The following is an 18879-nucleotide window of genomic DNA, read 5'->3' as shown; positions in this document are numbered from 1 at the left end:
TCTGTAAAAGCATTTGCAATTCTATACAAATGAATAGAAAAACAATGCGAACCTATATGCCGTTATCCAACATCCCGGTGGAAAAATATACGCCAACTCGTTATTATGATAGCGTGTGTTGTAACGAACAGATAAGTCGTATGTGCGTAAGCGCCATAAAGTGACGGTTGCTGAAAAGCTAGTAACACATATGCACGGACACGTATCTCAGCTTGGCTTTTCGTATTTACGATCACCACGCGTCTCTATCGGATTCCGAATCGTCCGGTCTCAGAATCAGTTGGCGCAGAAAAGCGAAGCCAATTCGCGTCTGGAACTTGTCCGACGTGTTTGCACGTAATCGCCGCTATGCGCCCGATATTATGCACGTATTGTTACATCCGCTTTCATCCGGCATTCCTTCGAGAAAGGGAGATTATTATTACATCCTACGGACGCGCGCGAGGAATACAAATGATAGGAGGCGTGAGCCTATCGACCGATTAGAGAACGAAAGAATCGCCGTAATGTCCCCTGCTATAAATCAAAAGTACTCGCATGCAGGCACGATTCTTCAATCTTTCGCAAATAACGCCGTCAACTGAGAAAAATTCTAATATTAAAAAAAGTGGGACTTTCGACGAATTATTCTTAGTACATCTGTTTTGCTATTGCTTTCTCTTGAATTAAATCCGCGAACCAAGCTGCACTTTACTAAAAATACGTTCGACACATCGAAATAAGTTATTATCTGTCGTTTTAGTTCACGATTTTTAGATCGTGAAATCAAATTTTTATCAGTAAAAAAGGCAAATATAAAAAAATGTGGATTTTATTTTTCCGATATTATTATCAATGAAAAAATAAAATCCAAATTTTATTTTGGTTTGAAGATAATGCACAATAAAGTTTAATATACATTTCTGATTCAATGTTGAGAAAATTGGAAAACTATCGTAAGTTTCCGTTAATAAATTTACTGGAAACTGTATTAATAATTGAAAGATTTTTTTAACTGAGTATTAGGGAGTATTAGGGAGAGATTTTTTTAACTGAGTGAAAGCACAAATGCTAATACATAGAAAGCCATTTTGTTATTTTGTTATTTCTTATTTTGTTATTTTGTTGTTTTTTTATTTTGTTATTTTGTTATTACAGACGCGTGCATTTATTATCGACGCGGTATATTTTCGCAAAAGACTCGTGAATAGAACTAGTAAAAATGGTTTGTGAGAACGAAAAAGAATTCAAGTTCAAAACCAAATCGATAGCAAGAGCTGACTCTTATACAGTCGTTTCTAATTGATTTCATGAAAACAGCGATATATATCGCCATTGAAGCGCGGATCACGCAATCCATTGCGTGCTTTAACGCTTTAAATACGTCCCTACGTACGAGACGAAGGGACTCGTCTATAAGGTTGATGACCAGGGGTGCACTTGGGTGTGGCCTTTTCTAATAACACTAATAGGGGAGGCAAATATACGCTCGTAAATGCCGTCGTTTGTTGACGAGCCTGAAACAGCATCGATAGGAAGGAAAGATCAAATTACAAATTCGGGCGCTCGATGAATGCGTTTGAAGCACATTTTCCTCCGGATAATATGTGTAAAATAAAAAGTCAATCTATGAATCTCGATATTTTAGATAAAGCTCGAGAAGTGCCCAAAGTATTAAGAATATAAACGTGGATGAGCGCGTTGAATAATTGAAATGATTATATTGTCGACGACATAACGTTTATTATCGAGAAAATGCTACACCGCTTTTTTTTTCTTTGGGATAATGTAAGAAAGTGCAGAACTTTAAACAGCGTATATAAGTCGCTAAATTACAATTGTACAATTCGTGTAAAAAAAATTGTACATACTTTTTACAATATTCATTGCGCTTATCTTGGACAAGCAGGACAAACTTATTGTTGTGAGCAACAGTGTATAAACGTTAACTACATACTGTTTTTTATTCTTACCCAGTGTGGGATCTTAAACAACGTCATACGTATAACATATTCGTAAAGATATTCCGTACTACTTTTAACAACGTTTGTGTCGGTATCTTACTAAGAAATATTATTTGCGGCAGTTAACACAGTAGCAATTAGTAGCAAAGCAACATCTTTATGTATCTTTTTGTGTTTAGTACAACTAAACGATACACGGCAGATTTGAAAAAAGATTGCTACAAAGTTCTCCAATAAACGATTTTCTCATAAATAGAACACCGACAAATATTATTGATCCGGAATACCATTACTGATCTACTATAAAATGTTAAAAAATGTAAAACTAACGATTTTTACTGAAAAACTGTAATATTTCCAGCTATAAAGGCATAAGCGCATAGTATTCATGTAAAAAGAATTCTATCATCTTCTCATTCGATATCTCATTATCATATGTCTTATCGTAAAGTGACAGAATATTCAAAACACTCAGATGGATTCACTATGCCTTCGTAATAAACTGGAAACACTACGTGCGAGGTCGTGATTAAAGAGTCGTATTTATCATATATCAAAGACTTGTCAATTCTGTTTAGTGTAAGATGTGAAAAAACTCGCGGTAATTACAGTACAGTACAGTATACAGAGCGTGAATCTAACGGTAAGTTTGCAAGAATTTGTTCTCCCTACAAATCACATTTAATATATATTCTATAATAAAAAGAATCATATAAATAATACACATAGAAGTTTGCACACAATGATCTTATGCACAAGCTGTTGCCTAAATAACTTCAATTAGATCATTACATATAATTATGTTGAATTACATAATTATTTATAATGTCGCAAACTGAAATTGTTTTATCGAAGAATAAGATAAACTACATAGTGTTTTTATCTAACAAATCGTTACCTCCTTCCTAATTGTACTACGAATGAAAACGTTATATATATATAACGTAGAAGAATAGATATATGTATATATATATATTTATATGTAAACTTATTATATCTATGAAACCAGCGTATTTTAACTTATGATTCGTAATTCTCTCTATTTCATCCCAGTTTCTTATTAACATAAAAAAAGTTGCTTACATTAGACAATATAAAATACTTCTTACATAAACGAATTTATCACTTCTTTCTCGATATTTTTTACACTGAAACTTCAGAATGGTCTCTATATTGAGATATGACGGAAAGCATTTATTTACATTGCAGCCTCGTATTATTCTTCCTAGTTTCATCTTTATTAACTATCTTTAACAAAATTAATATTAATTCCATTTATATAAACCGTGACCAGCTTCTATTTTCTTCGTAGTTTTAAATAAACTTATTTAAAAATATTATGCCAAGACATCTTATTAAATATATTTCTAAACTAAAGCATATTAATTTAAGAAATATATTTCTCCTTATTACTACATACTATCATATGTAATATGACTTAACTTACGTGTTAATGTCATTTGTAAAGAGTTAATAGTTTTCAATAATGATAACATAAATCATATTTTACAACATCATAATTGTACACTTTTTTTCTTGATATTCTGCTAAACCGCAAAACTATAATAGTTTTATAAATAATTACGTGTACCTAATGCACTAGTGGCAAACGAAGTTGTACCATACATGTGGCCCGATGTTTTTGCAAAATAGTTCCACTGAGAGCTATGCAAAGTATTTTTGAATGATAAACTGCATTCACAGTTTTTCTATAAACATGCATGTAATTTCTTTGCCTTTCTCTCTCAATCTTTTGGTGCTTTTTTTCTTTTTTACGTACACTTACACTGGGAAGAAAGTAAAACATTAGACTATAAAGTAGGTACATTCTTTTTGTATTTGTTATTACGAAATTGCCTGTAACATGTTTATATTACTACCACCTTCTTCCTCCTCTTCTTCTTCTTCTTCCTGAAAGAAGAAAGAAAAAATATATGTAGCATATGTCATGTGTGCATTCGTTTAAACAAAGTTGTACGTTTTATCCGATATAGGCGGTTTTTCAAACATACTTCATGCGAAATTTAAAGCATTTACTCACTTCATCGAAACCGAAACAGGTTTCCATCTCCTTTTGCAACTTTGGATCGCTTTGTGCGTTCTGTGTTGAAGATTTATTCGTAACGGCCTCTATTTTCATTTCTTGAATTTCTACTTCATCTTCTTCTACTTCATCGATCTCCTCTGTTGTCCCCGTTACTATGCTATTTTCTTGACTTAAAGGATCTTGCATTACCAACTCACCATCTTCACTTGCGACCACAGCCATCTGTTAGAAATAATTAAGTAAATAAACTGACTCTATTTATTGAGCCACATACTACATAAAAAACAAATGAATTCTACATATTGCTCACCTGATCGCTTCCTTGATTGTCCGCTAATTGGATTACTTCTAGCACGACGTATTGTTGGCCATCGCTGCCTTGAACCGCCATCATTGAATCTTCTTCATCCTCTTCTTCTTCTTCGTCCTCGTAACCTTTAAGTTTAGAAGCTAAATCACCTGTTGTCACAACATACAACACATGGATATTAGTCAATGATCTGCATTTAGATCATATCGTAAGTGTCCCTGTGAGTGTAATGTTTATATATACATATAAATTTCTATATATTATCTTTCGCATAAATATATAAAATTTAAATATGTAAAATGAAATAATGTAAAGAAACCACTTTGTATTCATGATGAATATTGATACGAAAGTACTCATAAATGATGCATAGAGGCTCGAATCATCGTACACATTGTGATTTCTTTAGGATTTTTTATAAACTTTTGAACGAACACTTACTGCTATCATTACCTGTCATTACTTCGACACGCTGACCGTCAATAATCTGAATCTTTTTTTGTCTACCGATCTTAAGAGCTTGCTGTTTTTCTTGCAGGGATGATTCGGGATCGTGAACAGCCATATGTCGGATAAGATTTCCTTTATGTCTGCATGTAACAACCAGAAGTTTCAGGTTTTATCAAGAGAAACCATGAAATAATAGTCAATTTTATCACGCATAGCTGTTTCAAATAACACAGGCCACGGAGACACGTATTCAAGAAAAATTCTAGAGTGACGAATAACCCTATAACCCCACAACCAACGTTAAAAATACATTATATACTTCAACATCTGATGACTAGAACAACCCAATAACCCAATAACCCATATACCATCATACACATTTGGTTTTAGTTCACCCATCAATCCTTTAACATCGCATAGATTAGAAAATCTAATCTGTGCGTGCCCTATCATGGTCACATTCATGTTATTGTCCACGAGATGGAATCTTTTTGCTATTCGAAATATCAATTCTACAATATATGATCGTCGATCAGATAAATCCTGCTGCTTCAGAGGATGTTGGAGACGATGACAACTGCCCCATAAGGGGATGTGTAGAATGATTCGTTTTCCATGTTGAAGTACATAATGTATTTTCACAACGTTGGTTGTGGGGTTATGGGGTTATTCGTCACTCTAGAATTTTTCTTGAATACATGTCTCCGTAAAAACTTGGATATCTGCTCCTTTTTACGATTTCCTCGATTTTCCGGGAAACTCAAGGGTGATGGAGCAAATCTGACACCGGATTTGAATTCAGCAGCCCAAAATACGTATAATACACCTAGTCAGACCCCCAGCACAAACAACTTTTTTTAAATTGTGGGCCTGTATAATTGATTTCGTGATATGTACCTAAACGCTCTTATGCATTCGGGACATTGATGAGTTTTCTCCTGTGGCGGTGGAGGGACGTAAGTAGGATTGTGATAGAGATTGCAATGCCGTTTGAGTAACTGCTTTTGCCTGAATGACTGAAAGCAGTGATCACATTGGTACGGTTTCTGGTCAGTATGAATAAGAATATGACTTTCCAAATGACGCGCCGATATCGACGCATACGGGCACAGATCGCATTTGTAACACTTCTCTCCCTCGTGAGTTTTACTGTGCAATTTATAGCTATATCTGTAATCAAATTAACACATGTAAGGAAATATAGTGCAAACATACATGTAATTTTTGTATTCAATTCGACTGATCACTCTGTGACATAATTTATTATCTACTTAATTATTTGCATACCTATCTGGGAATGTTTTTCCGCAACGCTTGCATTTTAAAGGTTTATCAGAAGTGTGTAACTTTTGCACGTGAATTCTGAGATCGGTTTTTCTTCCACACGTAGCTGGACATAATTCGCATTGGAATACTGGTTTGTCGCCTACTGAAATGTTTATTGAGTATATTGAATAAATTCATGTATAATAAAAAACTATAATATATCAAATGTATTGATTTAGAAAAAAAGATAGGTTTTAAATTTTTTCTCATTATATATATTACATATGCATGTTATGTATTATTTACCATTATGTATTAATTTATGAGCTTTCAAACTGTTGGATTGAGTAAATCTCGCCGGACAAAGATCACACTCATACGGTTTTTCTCCAGTGTGAATGCGAAGATGACGTTTCAATTTAAACGTATCTGGACTTGCGTATGTACAGTGTGGACACTGAAAAAAATAATTAAATGTTGCAATCTATAAAAATTAAATATACTTTAAGATTATTAAAGCTCTCCTGTGTCCTCGCCGCGACCATATTGATTAATGAAATCAGAAAAAAAGAGAAAACATATATCAAAAACTCTTGCGAAGTACATCATCATAGAATGTGTATAAAGGATGACACTTGTGATCGATTGAGCAATCTGAAAATTTCCCAATGACCTTGATAACTAATGAATGACCATAAAATAAATGTAACAAAATCAAAGAAAAGGTAGGTTGTTACAAAGGAAAGTTATATTCATTTTACGGTTATTTATTGATTGTTAGCAAAGGGAAAGTTTTCGGAAGATTGTACATGTGCGCTCAATTGATCCCAAGGGTCATTTATGAATATATCCTTTTATTTCAATGCAAGAATTTTTATCACTTTCTCTCTTCTAACGCTAAGAATTTTTATCACTTTCTCTCTCTCTTCATCAATCAGGTCTTCGGTTTATGAGCAGTCTTCTGCAGCGGGGAACTAGGAGGCTAAAATATATATGTATATATACCTTTCACATATATCTGAAGAAAATATTATACTTCAAGAACAATTATTTGACAGAACACTGCAGAAACCCATAAATTAAATTAAGCATGATATATAATATAAAAAACTGTGTAATTAAATAAACCGCGTATGGTCGTTCGCCAGTATGTGTGCGTATGTGATTACATAACTTATTCTTCTCTACATTTGCATATCATATATAGGTTGGTATTCATAACACAGGCCCACAATTTAAAAAAAGTCTGTGCTGGGGGTCTGACTAGGTGTACTATACGTAGTTTGGGCTGCTGAATCCAAATCCGGTGTCAGATTTGCTCCATCACCTTTGAGTTTACCGGAAAATCGAGGAAATCGTGAAAAGGAGCAGATATCCAGGTTTTTACGGAGACATGTATTCAAGAAAAATTCTAAAGTGACGAATAACTCCACAACCAACGTTGAAAATACATTATGTACTTTAACATGGAAAACGAATCATTCTATACATTCCCTTACGGGGCAGTTGTCATCGTCTCTAACATCCTCTGAAGCAGCAGGATTTATCTGATCGACGATCATATATTGTAGAATTGATATTTCGAATATCAATTCTATGAATATGAGAAAAAAGACTCCATATCTTGTGGATAATAACATGAATGTGACTATGATAGGGCACGCACAGATTAGATTTTTTAATCTATGCAATGTTAAAGGATTGATGGGTGAACTAAAACCGAATATGTATGATGGTATATGGGTTATTGGGTTGTTCTAGTCATCAGATGTTGAAGTACATAATGTATTTTCAACGTTGGTTGTGGGGTCATAGGGTTATTCGTCACTCTAGAATTTTCCTTGAATACATGTCTCCTTGAAACATGTCTCCGTAAAAACATGGATATCTGCTCCTTTTCACGATTTCCTCGATTTTCCGGGAAACTCAAGGGTGATGGAGCAAATCTGACACCGGATTTGGATTCAGCAGTCCAAAATACGTATAGTATTTTGGGCTTAGTCAGACCCCCAACACAGACAACTTTTTTTAAATTGTGGACCTATGTAATCGAATCTTATTTCAAGACTGTCTTGAGTAATGTCTTAAGATGCGAATATAGCTCTGTGTTTGGTTCATGATATCTTAAAACAGTACTTAGGATAATCTTAAATATAAGATCTAACTATGAATACTATGAATATCTGCTATAGTACACTTATATGACTTTTCACGTGTGTGTTTATAGTGTGTATAACGCACCAACTCGCCTACATATAAAAAGAAAGAGAGAATAAAGTAAAATATACCTGATAAGGTCTTTCTCCTGTATGACATCTAATATGTCTCTTGAGTTTCGACAGCTCGACCGACGCATAGTCACACTCGTGACATTTGTGTGGTTTTTCATGGGTGTGTCTGTACCGAACATGTCTCACAAGTTCACCTGCAAGTAAAAGATACAAGTTCTCCACTATTTCTGTTTTTATAAACAAAAAAATTAGTTTAATTAAATGGCAGATTCTTATCTTATTATATAATTTGTAAAATAGTACAACAATTTTTAAATGCATATGTATTTAATGTATATACCAGAACTCAGCACGCGTTACACACTTCGGCTGATTTTCGCTGCGTCCAATGCTATTCCCACTATTATACTTCATCGATCAGCCTACGAGTCGCACGAGACTCAGGATATAATTTGTAAACAATATTATAGCTTTCCACTATTAGAAACAAATATTTTACAAGTCATACGTTCCTGAGTCTCGAGCAACTCGCAGGTTGCGTGCGGAGTGATGAGGTAAGAGAAATAGCGCTAGATGAAGCAAATCGAAAATTAGCCCAAACGTGCAATGTGTGTCAAGCTCTGTAATATGGAAAAGCAATTGAGCCATGAAACAGAGAAAATGTGTTATATTTTATATTTATTATTTATTATTTTGTATTTCCTGTGTTAATGTTAATTTATCAAGCATGAGAAATCTCTTTGTACATGTCTATTAATTATTATTTGTTTGTTATTTTAATGCATAAAATATATTACTTAATGTATACCATATTTATAAGAGCATATTTATGAGAGCATTTTTAAATACATTCTGTTGTATATAATATTATTATTATATATTATATATAATTTTTTTTTATATAGACAGAAATAATTGCAAAAAATATATAAGTTGGTAACATTATAATAAATAAGTATTATTTCTATTATCTAATAGTAATACATGAGGAAAATCCAAATAGAAAGAATATATAAAACATATAGAGGAAAGTAAGTTATTAAGTAAATAATTAGAAGAAACTATAAAGGAAATAAAACATGTTGGTACATACAACACATGCAATTACACAAATGACAAGAACAAATATAAAAAAGAAGTTGAATACTTAATATAATATTAATGTAAGATATTAAAGAAACTTGAATATTTTATATATCATGATAATTTATAATTGAAATCTTTTGAAATTGTACAAAGGAATATTGTACAAAGGAAATTGTACACAACGTGCAATTGAATACATATAAAGTGTGAAAAGAAAAAATAATTAGCAACTGATGATTACCTGAGGTTGTAAACGCACTGTCACAGTATTTACAATGATGAGGCTTGGTCCCAGTATGAGTATTGACGTGATTCTGTAACGAAGCTAAGGTTTTAAATCCTCTTTCACAAACACTGCACTTATGGGGCCTTTCTTCCGAATGTGATTTCATGTGTCGCGAGAGAAGATATCTGTTACATAATGTGTTGTCTATAAATTACTTTTCTTATTTTTTACTATTTTGCATTACTATTTTCATTACTTTTACTATTTTACATTACTATTATTACTATTTTTCTATATAAATACGAATAAATATAAATATAATATATCCGGAGATAATCTAGATAATGATAATGTATAAACATAGAAAAATACTAAAAACTATACCGTTTTGGACTCGTGTAATTGCAGTAGTTGCACATGTGTGCTTGTGTGACAGTTTGAGATTTCTTTGGAAGGAATTTCACAACTTTAGTTTTATCATCTTCAGCTTCAGACTCTACTGGAGCTTCATTGTCTTCATTATCTTCAAAGTCATACACAGTCAGATCCTGTTCGCCCTCTCCTTCCTCTCCCTCTGCTGCTTCGGCTTCTGCAGGCCTAGCATCTTTATCTTCAGATTCAGGTTGCTGAACTATCAGGACATAACTGACTTCCCCAGGATTTGTATCGGATGGTACAATCGTGACAGTTTGATATGCATCACCAGAATTAATTACAACTTGATTGCTTTCAGTGTTAGATACTTGGGCCTGTAATTAGTATTTTTTTAAATTAATAGTATATAATAAGCTGAAATAATAAATTGAAGTTAATAGTTTTCTGGCAATCAAAACATACTTTTTTATATTTCAACGGCATAGTTACGTTTAAACAAAAATTTTAGTATTAGCTTACCTCCTCTTCACCTTCGACATTCTCAAGCTCTTCAATCTCATGATATTGTTCCTCTTGAACTACTTCACCTTCATTTTGTACATCAGATTCTTCTACTTCTTGTATTTGCACTTGTGTCATCACAGGTGTTTCATCACTGTTAGCCTGATAGTAATACTGCCCAGACTGATCCACAAAGTATGTCCCACCTTCTTCTCCACCAGACAGTCCCTCCACTTGTTGTACTGTCAAAAAATATGTATGAATAAAACATTGCTCGAATCAAATAACCATGAGAGAACTATTTGAAAACCCCAAAAAACAAACATTGCACATGTTGCAACTGTTCTCCCTGTCCACCTTCTATCTCTTTATTGAAAGTCTCCAAGTAAGTTTGTATTTCCGTAACAGACTCTTGTCCCTCTTCCAGTTTTATAGTTGCTACATTACTCGTCATGGTTGAAATAGTCACTTCATACAACAGTATCTATACTCATTAATCTGTAACAAGCACATTAGTAACATATGATCAAAGTACAATTCAGAAATATATCCTTAAGCTACCTCTATAAATGCAAATCAACACGTTAATGTATATAACTCAGGATCAACAACTCTAAATATAAAATTGGCAATGTCAAGTATACGCTGTATTGCATGTGTAATACATATTATCTTACAAATTTACCATCATTCAGACACTCTACTTAAAAGTTTACAAAACGAAACGTGATCCATTGGAATTCTTTTTGCACAGCAAGTTGCTTGCGACGCGACAGACAACGGAAACAACTCGCGCTGCTTCAAACTTTCATGCGTTGGAAACTAGAAAAAGCATGCATACATGAACGCCGTGAGTCTACATCGCGGCGAAAACGCGTCTGCAAAACAGATCATTTCGATCGTCATCAGGTCTGAAAGCATATGCTCGCGGGTCAACACGCATATCGCTCTTTCCTCGTCTCTCCAGGATACCCGACGCTCGTCCACGCGTCACCATTGCACACCCACGAATAACAGTAGCACGAACGAGACACGATCTCTTAACAGCGAGGTACATCAGGCCGTGCTGTCGGGTGCTGTGACCCGATTTTTTAAGAAAGCCGAAATTAAAGAAAAAAATCAATAAAGTGGCTATTATGGCGATTACGGCGGGTAAGAAACTCGCGCCGCGGCACGGGCTCGACGTTTGCGGATCGAGTGAGCGACGGCGACGGCGACGGCGACGGCGAGGAGGAGCAGCATCCCGGCCACCCAAATCGCCGCGACGGCGACGCGTTGGCTTCTCGGCGTCCCTCGGGGCGCGCGCGTCAATCAGGTGTGTTTGATCGTCAGAGGAGCGCAACGATCACGATCGACGTGGTGCGCCACGGCGGTGACGCGCGCTATAAGACGCGCGAAGCGACCAGCGGGGCGCTGAGAGACGACGACAAGCGGCGAGCTAAGACGCCATGAGCGAGGCGTGCGCGTCGTGACGTGACGGACGGCCGGGCAAGGCGAGGCGAGACGAGACAAAGCGCGAGGACGAGGTGATGTCGAAAGTGCGTGGAGACACGCGGGCGGGTACCTGGGGGGCACCGTAATCGCGGACTCTTGTAGTACACGGCGGAGCCCTCGAGGTTGCGCATTCTGTCGGGGAGCTTTTAAGACAACGCGGGTGCTTTCGATTTCAGGACACAGGGGGCATTAACGACAAAAATTTCAGAAAATTATCACCGTCGGCGCTGTCATCAATATGGAGGACAGGAGCGACGACGATGCCGTGCCATTCCGCCGCGTGTCGTTCGGTTGCAACCGATCACCCTGGCCGTTCCGGACTGTTCGGCCGGCGAGCCGTCGCAGGAACTTACCGTTCGTCACTGTGCGAACCAACTGCGCGTGTAACGCGTGCCGACCAGCTAACGCAACACTCGAAATAATCACTTACCTGGAGTAAACCCACGATCTTTCGCGTGAGGGCGTTGTGTAAGAGCCAATATGGCCGATCGAACTGCGAAGGTTCAAATGCTGCGCTGTGCTGCGCGTTGCAGCTGCGCACTAGCACATCGCGCGTCACTCGTGTGTTTATGCTGCGCGATAGCCGTTTCTGGTATTTCCGGGTCCCAAGTCCCGGATCGCCGCTACTTATCCCGGTGAATCATACCTTTGCGACTCTTATTTGGAATTAGACTATATATATATACATATGTATGCGTATATATATATGTGTATATATATGATATACATTTTCGCGCAAGATAGTCTAGCGAGATAAATCGAGATGTATTACGACGCGGTGCAAACGATTTAACTCTCGAACAGTACGTGCATACAGGATGTGAACTGGAAAAAAATGACGTCATACAAAAAGGGCGGGAAATTAGGGCTGTATGAAAAGGAAAGACTTGCTGTGTTGCATATGCAACATCAGTTTTTTTACAAATATAAAATTATTTTATAATTTCAGTTCATACATATACGTTATTGAAAAAATTAAGGAACAAACAATATCGTATGTAAAATGCCGATTTTTATAAAAACAGTGGGGAAGGACCAACATAGAAAATTACAAGATGTGGGTGAAACAAATTTTATATTTATTAAATGAATGCACCCTGGTACTTAGAATATATATTTTATAAATATCATTGATTTTTCACAAATTGATAATTTTCCTTTCAATTGTACGCAGACAATATTCTTGTATTAGACTATATTATTTTCTTTTTAAAATCATTTATGAATAGTTAACTATAAAGCGATTTAACAAGCCACGCCAATTATTAAATACAATATTAAAAGTAAAATTTTGAAGATGTATATACAAAATCTTTTTTCTTTCTACGTATTTATACACACCACGCACACACACACACACACTCACTCACTAATTCGCATACAAGTTTAATACAATCAGGACAGTTCATAGAAAATATGTATAAAAATTTACAAAAATAGTTTTTAATGTTAGTCTTATAGTATCATAAATTTAATAGATTGTAATAATGCGCCTCTTTATATGTTTATAGAACACTATGGTAACTTATTAGGATAACGTGTGCATATATCTGAACCATTATGAAACAAAATATAAAACTAACTAGTACACATTTACAGATTATTACAAAGAAAAGAAATACTTGATCGTAGCAACTATGTAAAAAATATAAAATTCCCATGAAAAAGTAGTTTTAAAATTTTTCTTATACATCAACATTGATGTTACAAATATATATTTTATATACCGCGACCCATATGGCACTCTTGTTGGTACATCGTCTCTTTAATATCATCGTGCAGACGATCTATTGATTCTTTGATATCATTTTTTAAAGTGTAAAGTGTTACCAGTGCAATTAAAATTATTGTTAGCATACAAATAAGAAACATATACTTCAATGTCTGGATCTTATTGTGTAGCTTGTGGTAAATATTTTCTAAATGATCCATCTGCAATTATCAATGTGTAATCGACGTTTTAACTTCATTCATATATGTTATGTGCATACATATTATTCGTTCAAATATAAAAAAAATGTTAACTTTCATACCTTAGAAAAAAATGCATCAATATGTCGATCATTTCCCGCTCCATTAGAGGTTAATATTGATTGAGATTTTTGTGTTTCATTATTTTCAGTACCATCGCAACATTTTAGTTTATGTTGTTCTGTAGATTTTACAGACTACAAAGAAATAGCATATAACATTAGTATTGATCATATTTATATGTGAGAAATAAAGAGAGTGTTGTTATGTTTAAACCCAATGTATATAAAAGAATAAAAGCTGACTTACCTTCCAAAGTGTGTGCAAATCTTGCGCTGTAATATCTGCATTCTTTACAGGAAGGCACATGACTAGAAATCGATCATTGTGCAACAGACCACGTACATCATAGCCAGGTTGCAATACAACTGTAATACTTTTCTGTTCAGATGGTTGCAGAAGTCCTGAACTTGGTCGTACTCTGAATTTCTCAGGAGATGTTGTCTTTATCTACAAAGTATTATATTTGTGTTATAACCTACAAGAATATATGCTTCTAATACATGCTAATACAAGTTTCCTAATAAACTTACTTTGATACTTGTATAATACTTATAATATATAAATATATAATAAAGTAATATATACCTTATATGATAAAATCTTGTCAGTTGTTATATTTTTAAGTATAATTACTCCAATGATTTCTTTTCCATCTTTATTAAATATAATTGCATCGGGTTCTACAGATAATACTAGAACAAAGAAATGTACTTAATATTGCGCTCTATATTTTATGCTCTATATTATCACAAAGAATATAGCATATTTTTATGAATATAATTCTGCTATAAATTTTATACTTACATTGTTCTTCATCAGTTTCTCCAAAATTACATGGGCTTTGTTCTGTTAGTGGTGAACCTTCTGCGAAATGTACCTAAAAAACATTGACCAAAAGAGAAACAAGATAAATTTCCAATAAATATTAATAACTCGATATACCTCCTCTTGTATGCACTTCATGTTGTTCAGTCTTTTATATGAATTACTATACTTTAAAGAAACGTCACAAAGAGAACAAACTAACAAGGTCTTCTATTTTTAATTTGCTTCTTGTAAAATAATATAACAGAATGGATTACAGAAAAACGACAAAGAAATCATGAAGTTAACCTAATATATACACGAACAAAAGAATATAATCATTTGTTTGTTTTTTTTTTATATATAATAACACAAAACCTTAAGTTAGAATCACACGATGTACGATTTATGCCTTCTTAAGGTCTCCGCACAAGAACGTTCATAACATATTACATTAACTTAAGAATAAACTTACGTCACGCACAAAGAAATTCGTAACGTAAGGAAGAACTTTCATAACGAATTTCTTTGTGTGTGATAAGTTCTTAAATTAAAATAACATGTTACGGACGTTTTTGTGCGGAGGCCCTTACGAATTTCCTTACATGCATGCTGATTGGCAGTTTAGTTTATTACTATCGTACATTGGAAGATCTATGGAGTGAACTGAGTCAGTATGTATATCAGAAAGCGTGAAATCATGCACAGTGGAGTCGATTCTGTATCTCGAAACGAAATGAAAATTACAAAAGTGAGCAAATATACTAGAATATTCGTAATTTCATTGGTCAGTGCCTAGTGAATGTGCTCACTTTTGTAATTTTCACTTCGTTTCGAAATACAGAATTGACTCTAGTGTTTCTGGCTTTAGTAAAAAATGTACTATGTAATATGTATACCTTCTTATTATCCAATTTACCATTCAATGCATCTTCATTGGTTTGTACTTCTGGGACAAATACGAAGGTGTAATCGTTATTACCACCCCAACATTTAAGAGCATCATTAGAATCGACAAACTCTTTTAATGTGGATTTGTTAACAAACTTAATTTTTGGAATTGCTTTAGCAGGTAACCATGATTTTATGATTTTGAAAGCTGCATTTAACACCCATGGCATATCAAAGATTATGATGTAGTTTAGGAAGTTCGGATAATAAGACTTGAATAAACCAATGAGGTACTTAGTAAACTCCATATCTAAATTAGAGAGTCCAGCTTCTGCCATATCGAAAAAGATCGATATCTGATTTCCATTAGTTTCTCTAAAAAAATATAGCAAAATATATAAAAATTGATGAACCAATAAATCAGTTGCGTATACATTTCTTATCCTTACATAAAGTTAAAAAGATATGTATACTATACCTTTCTAGTCTCTCAAACCAGTAAACTATGCATCTCTGAATCTCTGTAAAATCTTTTACTCCTTTAAAGTGCAACTTTGATTTGATAATAAAAAGTTTCTTTCCATCTTTATCTTTACCAAAGCTAAAGCAGGACCCATCTTCTAAATATTCTCTTTTTACATTATCTTCATTGATATCTACGATCAGGTAATATTATAAATAAAATACTTAAAAAATACTTTCCGAAGTGATGATGGATAAACTTAAGACCTATTTATGAAGGCTATAACCGTTAACTTATGCTGTAATCCATAAGAAATTGACCAATTGCAATCGATTATTACAAAAATAGTCAATTGCAATTGATCCATTTCTTATGGATTATAACATAAGTTAACGGTTATGGCCTCTATAAATGTGTCTTAATAGAGTGGGATATTAGAGCAATGAGATTTGAAGGTAAGGTGTTAAAGAGTAAGAAGGAAAGGTTAGTAAAAAAAAATGTTGGAGAGAGAAAGAGGAAGGAAAGTGGGTAGATATATATGGAAAAGAGAGAAAAAAGTTTTATAATAGGGATGGATAAGGAATAGAAGTGTTAAAGGACTTAAGAAATGAAAGAATGGATTTAGGAAAAGAAATAAAAGAAAAAAATCTGCAGAAGAGAGAGAGAGTAATGGGAGGAAGGCAGAATTGAAAACATGAAATATAATAAAGGATATAAAGAAATAAAAATCAATGGAAGTAGGTCGAATTATTTGATGAAGAAAAATTTAACCAAGTTACAGATAGGAGATGAGATAAAAGCCTTGGTTAAATTGAAGTATGGCAATATGGAAGATATAAATAAATTGGAGGTATATTGGTTGGAGGAGGATAATAAGAAATGTTTTTTGTGGGATTAGTCAGAATTATATAAGGCATTATATGTCAACACAAAGGATTGGTTCAATGATTTAAATACTGGTAGTAAGAAAAAATTGGATAAGCTATGTGTGTGTGTGTGGGATGAGGAGTTGGATGAGGAGTTAGATGAAGTCTAAAAGATAATATAATAAAAAAGCTATAGAGGGAAAGAGAAAAGAGGTTGAAGGAGATTAAAGAAAAAATAAATAAATGATAAGCATGGTCAGGTAGGTTAAGTATATATAAGATAAATTAAGGTTAAAAGCACTTATGTGAATTGAAATAGAGTTAGTTTAAGTAGGTAGAGATAAGAATATGTAGGTAGAGGAACATTTGGTAAGCAGAAGAAATAGATATAAATATTAAAAGAAAACGCAAATGTATAAGGTATAAGATAGAATTTTTGTAGACTGTATAAAACAAAATAATAATAATAGGACATATTGTGATACATTGTGATACATTGTGATATATTGTGATTTAATAGGATAAGAAGTGTCGTTTCCTTTCTTCTCTTCACACAGGTCTTAGAATAAGAGGAATGGATGAATGAGTGTGGTTAAGATATGATTGTAGACCAAGCCCCTTCTTGGCAATATAGCTGAAGTAAATAAATAAATAAATAAATAAATATATATATATATATATATAAAATGCTTTCTTTGCTTGATCTTACTTTATCAATATTATATTATTCAAATTAACATAGACATAGATTGTCCAGAATATGCTTTATCATCTCTATATAAAAAATAATGACAAAATGGATAAATGGAATATTTGACAAATATACTTATAGATTAAGTTAAGCAAGATGATCAAGTTAAATAAGATAATTTTACCATTTGCTCCAATTTTTCTCCTCCAAGTACAAGTTTCCCACAGCATATTGAATGCCTCTTGCATGTTAAATTCATGGTGTTCTAAGAATCTCTTTAGCCAATCATCGTTGCTGTTTATTCTGGCTATATCTGCAGAATGAAAACCTTCTGCAAAAAACACTAATTAGATAATATCATGCAGTGTGTAAAAATGAACAGCAACACGCTTTGCAAATGCGTTTGCATTGTATTGCGTAATTCGATAAACAATTAATACGAAGAAATTCAAGTCATCCAATTTTTTATTGCGTCAACTACAGTGCTAATTGTTTTTAATTGAATACGCGATGGGCTGGTTAACGATGACCTTTGCACACACCACATATATTAAATCGTTACGTATTGCGACGATTTTTAATACAGTGTGCTGTATAACGCAATGACAGATCATTTTCAGTACTTCAAAAAATAGTGCTGCATATACTCACTAGGATCAGGCGGACCTTCGTCGTTTAATTTCTTGTGAAATTTCTCACGAAGTTCTGCGATTGCCTTCGTCTGTGTTTCCATCATCAGGCGGAAGCAAAACTGAGAAGCGTTCACTTAACGAATATTTTCAACAAGTCCAAACTCCGAACACTTTGACCGGCGTCGAGAATCCCACCACGATAACAACTTGATAATTATTTATCCGTACGCCGGATCTGTGCGCGCCGCGCCGCGCATGCTATTCGTAATTCTTCTCTAGTAACGTTTTCGACTGAAACGGCATTCGATAGCATCGTGTAAACGATTAAAGCCCGGTTGTACCAACATTATGTTAATTTTAAGCGAGACTTAAACATGTGTCTATGTTTATCTCTCTTTTTAAATAAATAAAGACAAATATATATTTAAGTCTTGCTTAAAACTAAAATAACATTTGTGCAAGCGAGCCGAAATTAAACTCAATTTTCATATACTCATATACTCAACTGCAAAATAAAGTTATAAATAGAACAAAAGCCATTTTTCATTAAACATGATATATCTTAATGA

At 33.9% G+C, this 18879-nt stretch overlaps 2 protein-coding genes and 1 pseudogene across 13 annotated transcripts; 1 reads left to right on the top strand and 2 right to left on the bottom strand.

The window, feature by feature from the left end:
- Positions 1-1780: 1780 nt before the first annotated feature.
- On the bottom strand, positions 1781-12494 carry LOC116848014 (transcriptional repressor CTCFL-like). 9 transcript variants are annotated; one of them, XM_032823687.1, is made up of 13 exons: positions 12000-12147; positions 10760-10933; positions 10454-10677; positions 9944-10308; positions 9575-9744; positions 8305-8441; positions 6323-6473; positions 6038-6179; positions 5648-5920; positions 4742-4890; positions 4301-4449; positions 3985-4212; positions 1781-3854 (listed from the first exon to the last, which is right to left on the bottom strand). In XM_032823687.1, the coding sequence occupies exons 2-13, from the start codon at positions 10887-10889 to the stop codon at positions 3789-3791; spliced, it is 2184 nt and encodes a 727-aa protein (XP_032679578.1). In that variant the 5' UTR covers positions 10890-10933; positions 12000-12147; the 3' UTR covers positions 1781-3788. The 9 variants fall into 9 exon arrangements, with proteins under 9 accessions (XP_032679578.1, XP_032679576.1, XP_032679581.1 ...); XM_032823685.1 differs by lacking the exon at positions 12000-12147 and adding an exon at positions 11277-11940; XM_032823690.1 differs by lacking the exon at positions 12000-12147 and adding an exon at positions 11121-11268.
- On the top strand, positions 11572-12639 carry LOC116848027 (annotated as a pseudogene).
- Positions 12640-13415: 776 nt separating this feature from the next.
- Positions 13416-18604, bottom strand: LOC116848015 (motile sperm domain-containing protein 2-like). Of its 4 annotated transcripts, none has more exons than XM_032823694.1 (9): positions 18330-18604; positions 17863-18021; positions 16137-16314; positions 15667-16033; positions 14768-14840; positions 14549-14655; positions 14210-14410; positions 13963-14097; positions 13416-13861 (listed from the first exon to the last, which is right to left on the bottom strand). In XM_032823694.1, exons 1-9 carry the CDS (start codon positions 18412-18414, stop codon positions 13649-13651), a joined length of 1518 nt encoding a protein of 505 aa, XP_032679585.1. In that variant the 5' UTR covers positions 18415-18604; the 3' UTR covers positions 13416-13648. The 4 variants fall into 4 exon arrangements, with proteins under 4 accessions (XP_032679585.1, XP_032679587.1, XP_032679588.1 ...); XM_032823696.1 differs by having other exon boundaries at positions 17863-18006; positions 18330-18603; XM_032823697.1 differs by having other exon boundaries at positions 17863-17991; positions 18330-18603.
- Positions 18605-18879: the final 275 nt, after the last annotated feature.

The sequence above is a fragment of the Odontomachus brunneus genome, unplaced genomic scaffold (genome assembly GCF_010583005.1).
Source record: "Odontomachus brunneus isolate Ranch 3 - 2012 unplaced genomic scaffold, Obru_v1 Obru_scaffold_087, whole genome shotgun sequence".
In the NCBI taxonomy this organism is placed as follows: Eukaryota; Metazoa; Arthropoda; class Insecta; order Hymenoptera; family Formicidae; genus Odontomachus; species Odontomachus brunneus.
The sequence above is the reverse complement of the archived record's forward strand: the minus strand, read 5'-3'. Positions and strand labels throughout refer to the sequence as shown.

What these genes read in the sequence shown, in the direction of transcription:
- LOC116848014 (XM_032823684.1), bottom strand. Translation starts at nt 10,889, where the DNA reads ATGACGAGTAATGTAGCAACTATAAAACTGGAAGAGGGACAAGAGTCT. An exon ending in CAGTGCGTTTACAACCTCAG is followed by an intron (nt 8,442 to 9,574) that starts GTAATCATCAGT and finishes TTTTACTTGCAG; the next exon opens with GTGAACTTGTGAGACATGTT. An exon ending in GAATGCATAAGAGCGTTTAG is followed by an intron (nt 4,891 to 5,647) that starts GTACATATCACG and finishes TGTTACATGCAG; the next exon opens with ACATAAAGGAAATCTTATCC.
- LOC116848015 (XM_032823694.1), bottom strand. Translation starts at nt 18,414, where the DNA reads ATGATGGAAACACAGACGAAGGCAATCGCAGAACTTCGTGAGAAATTT. An exon ending in AGAAACTGATGAAGAACAAT is followed by an intron (nt 14,656 to 14,767) that starts GTAAGTATAAAA and finishes TCTTTGTTCTAG; the next exon opens with TATTATCTGTAGAACCCGAT. An exon ending in ACAAGATTTTATCATATAAG is followed by an intron (nt 14,411 to 14,548) that starts GTATATATTACT and finishes AATACTTTGTAG; the next exon opens with ATAAAGACAACATCTCCTGA.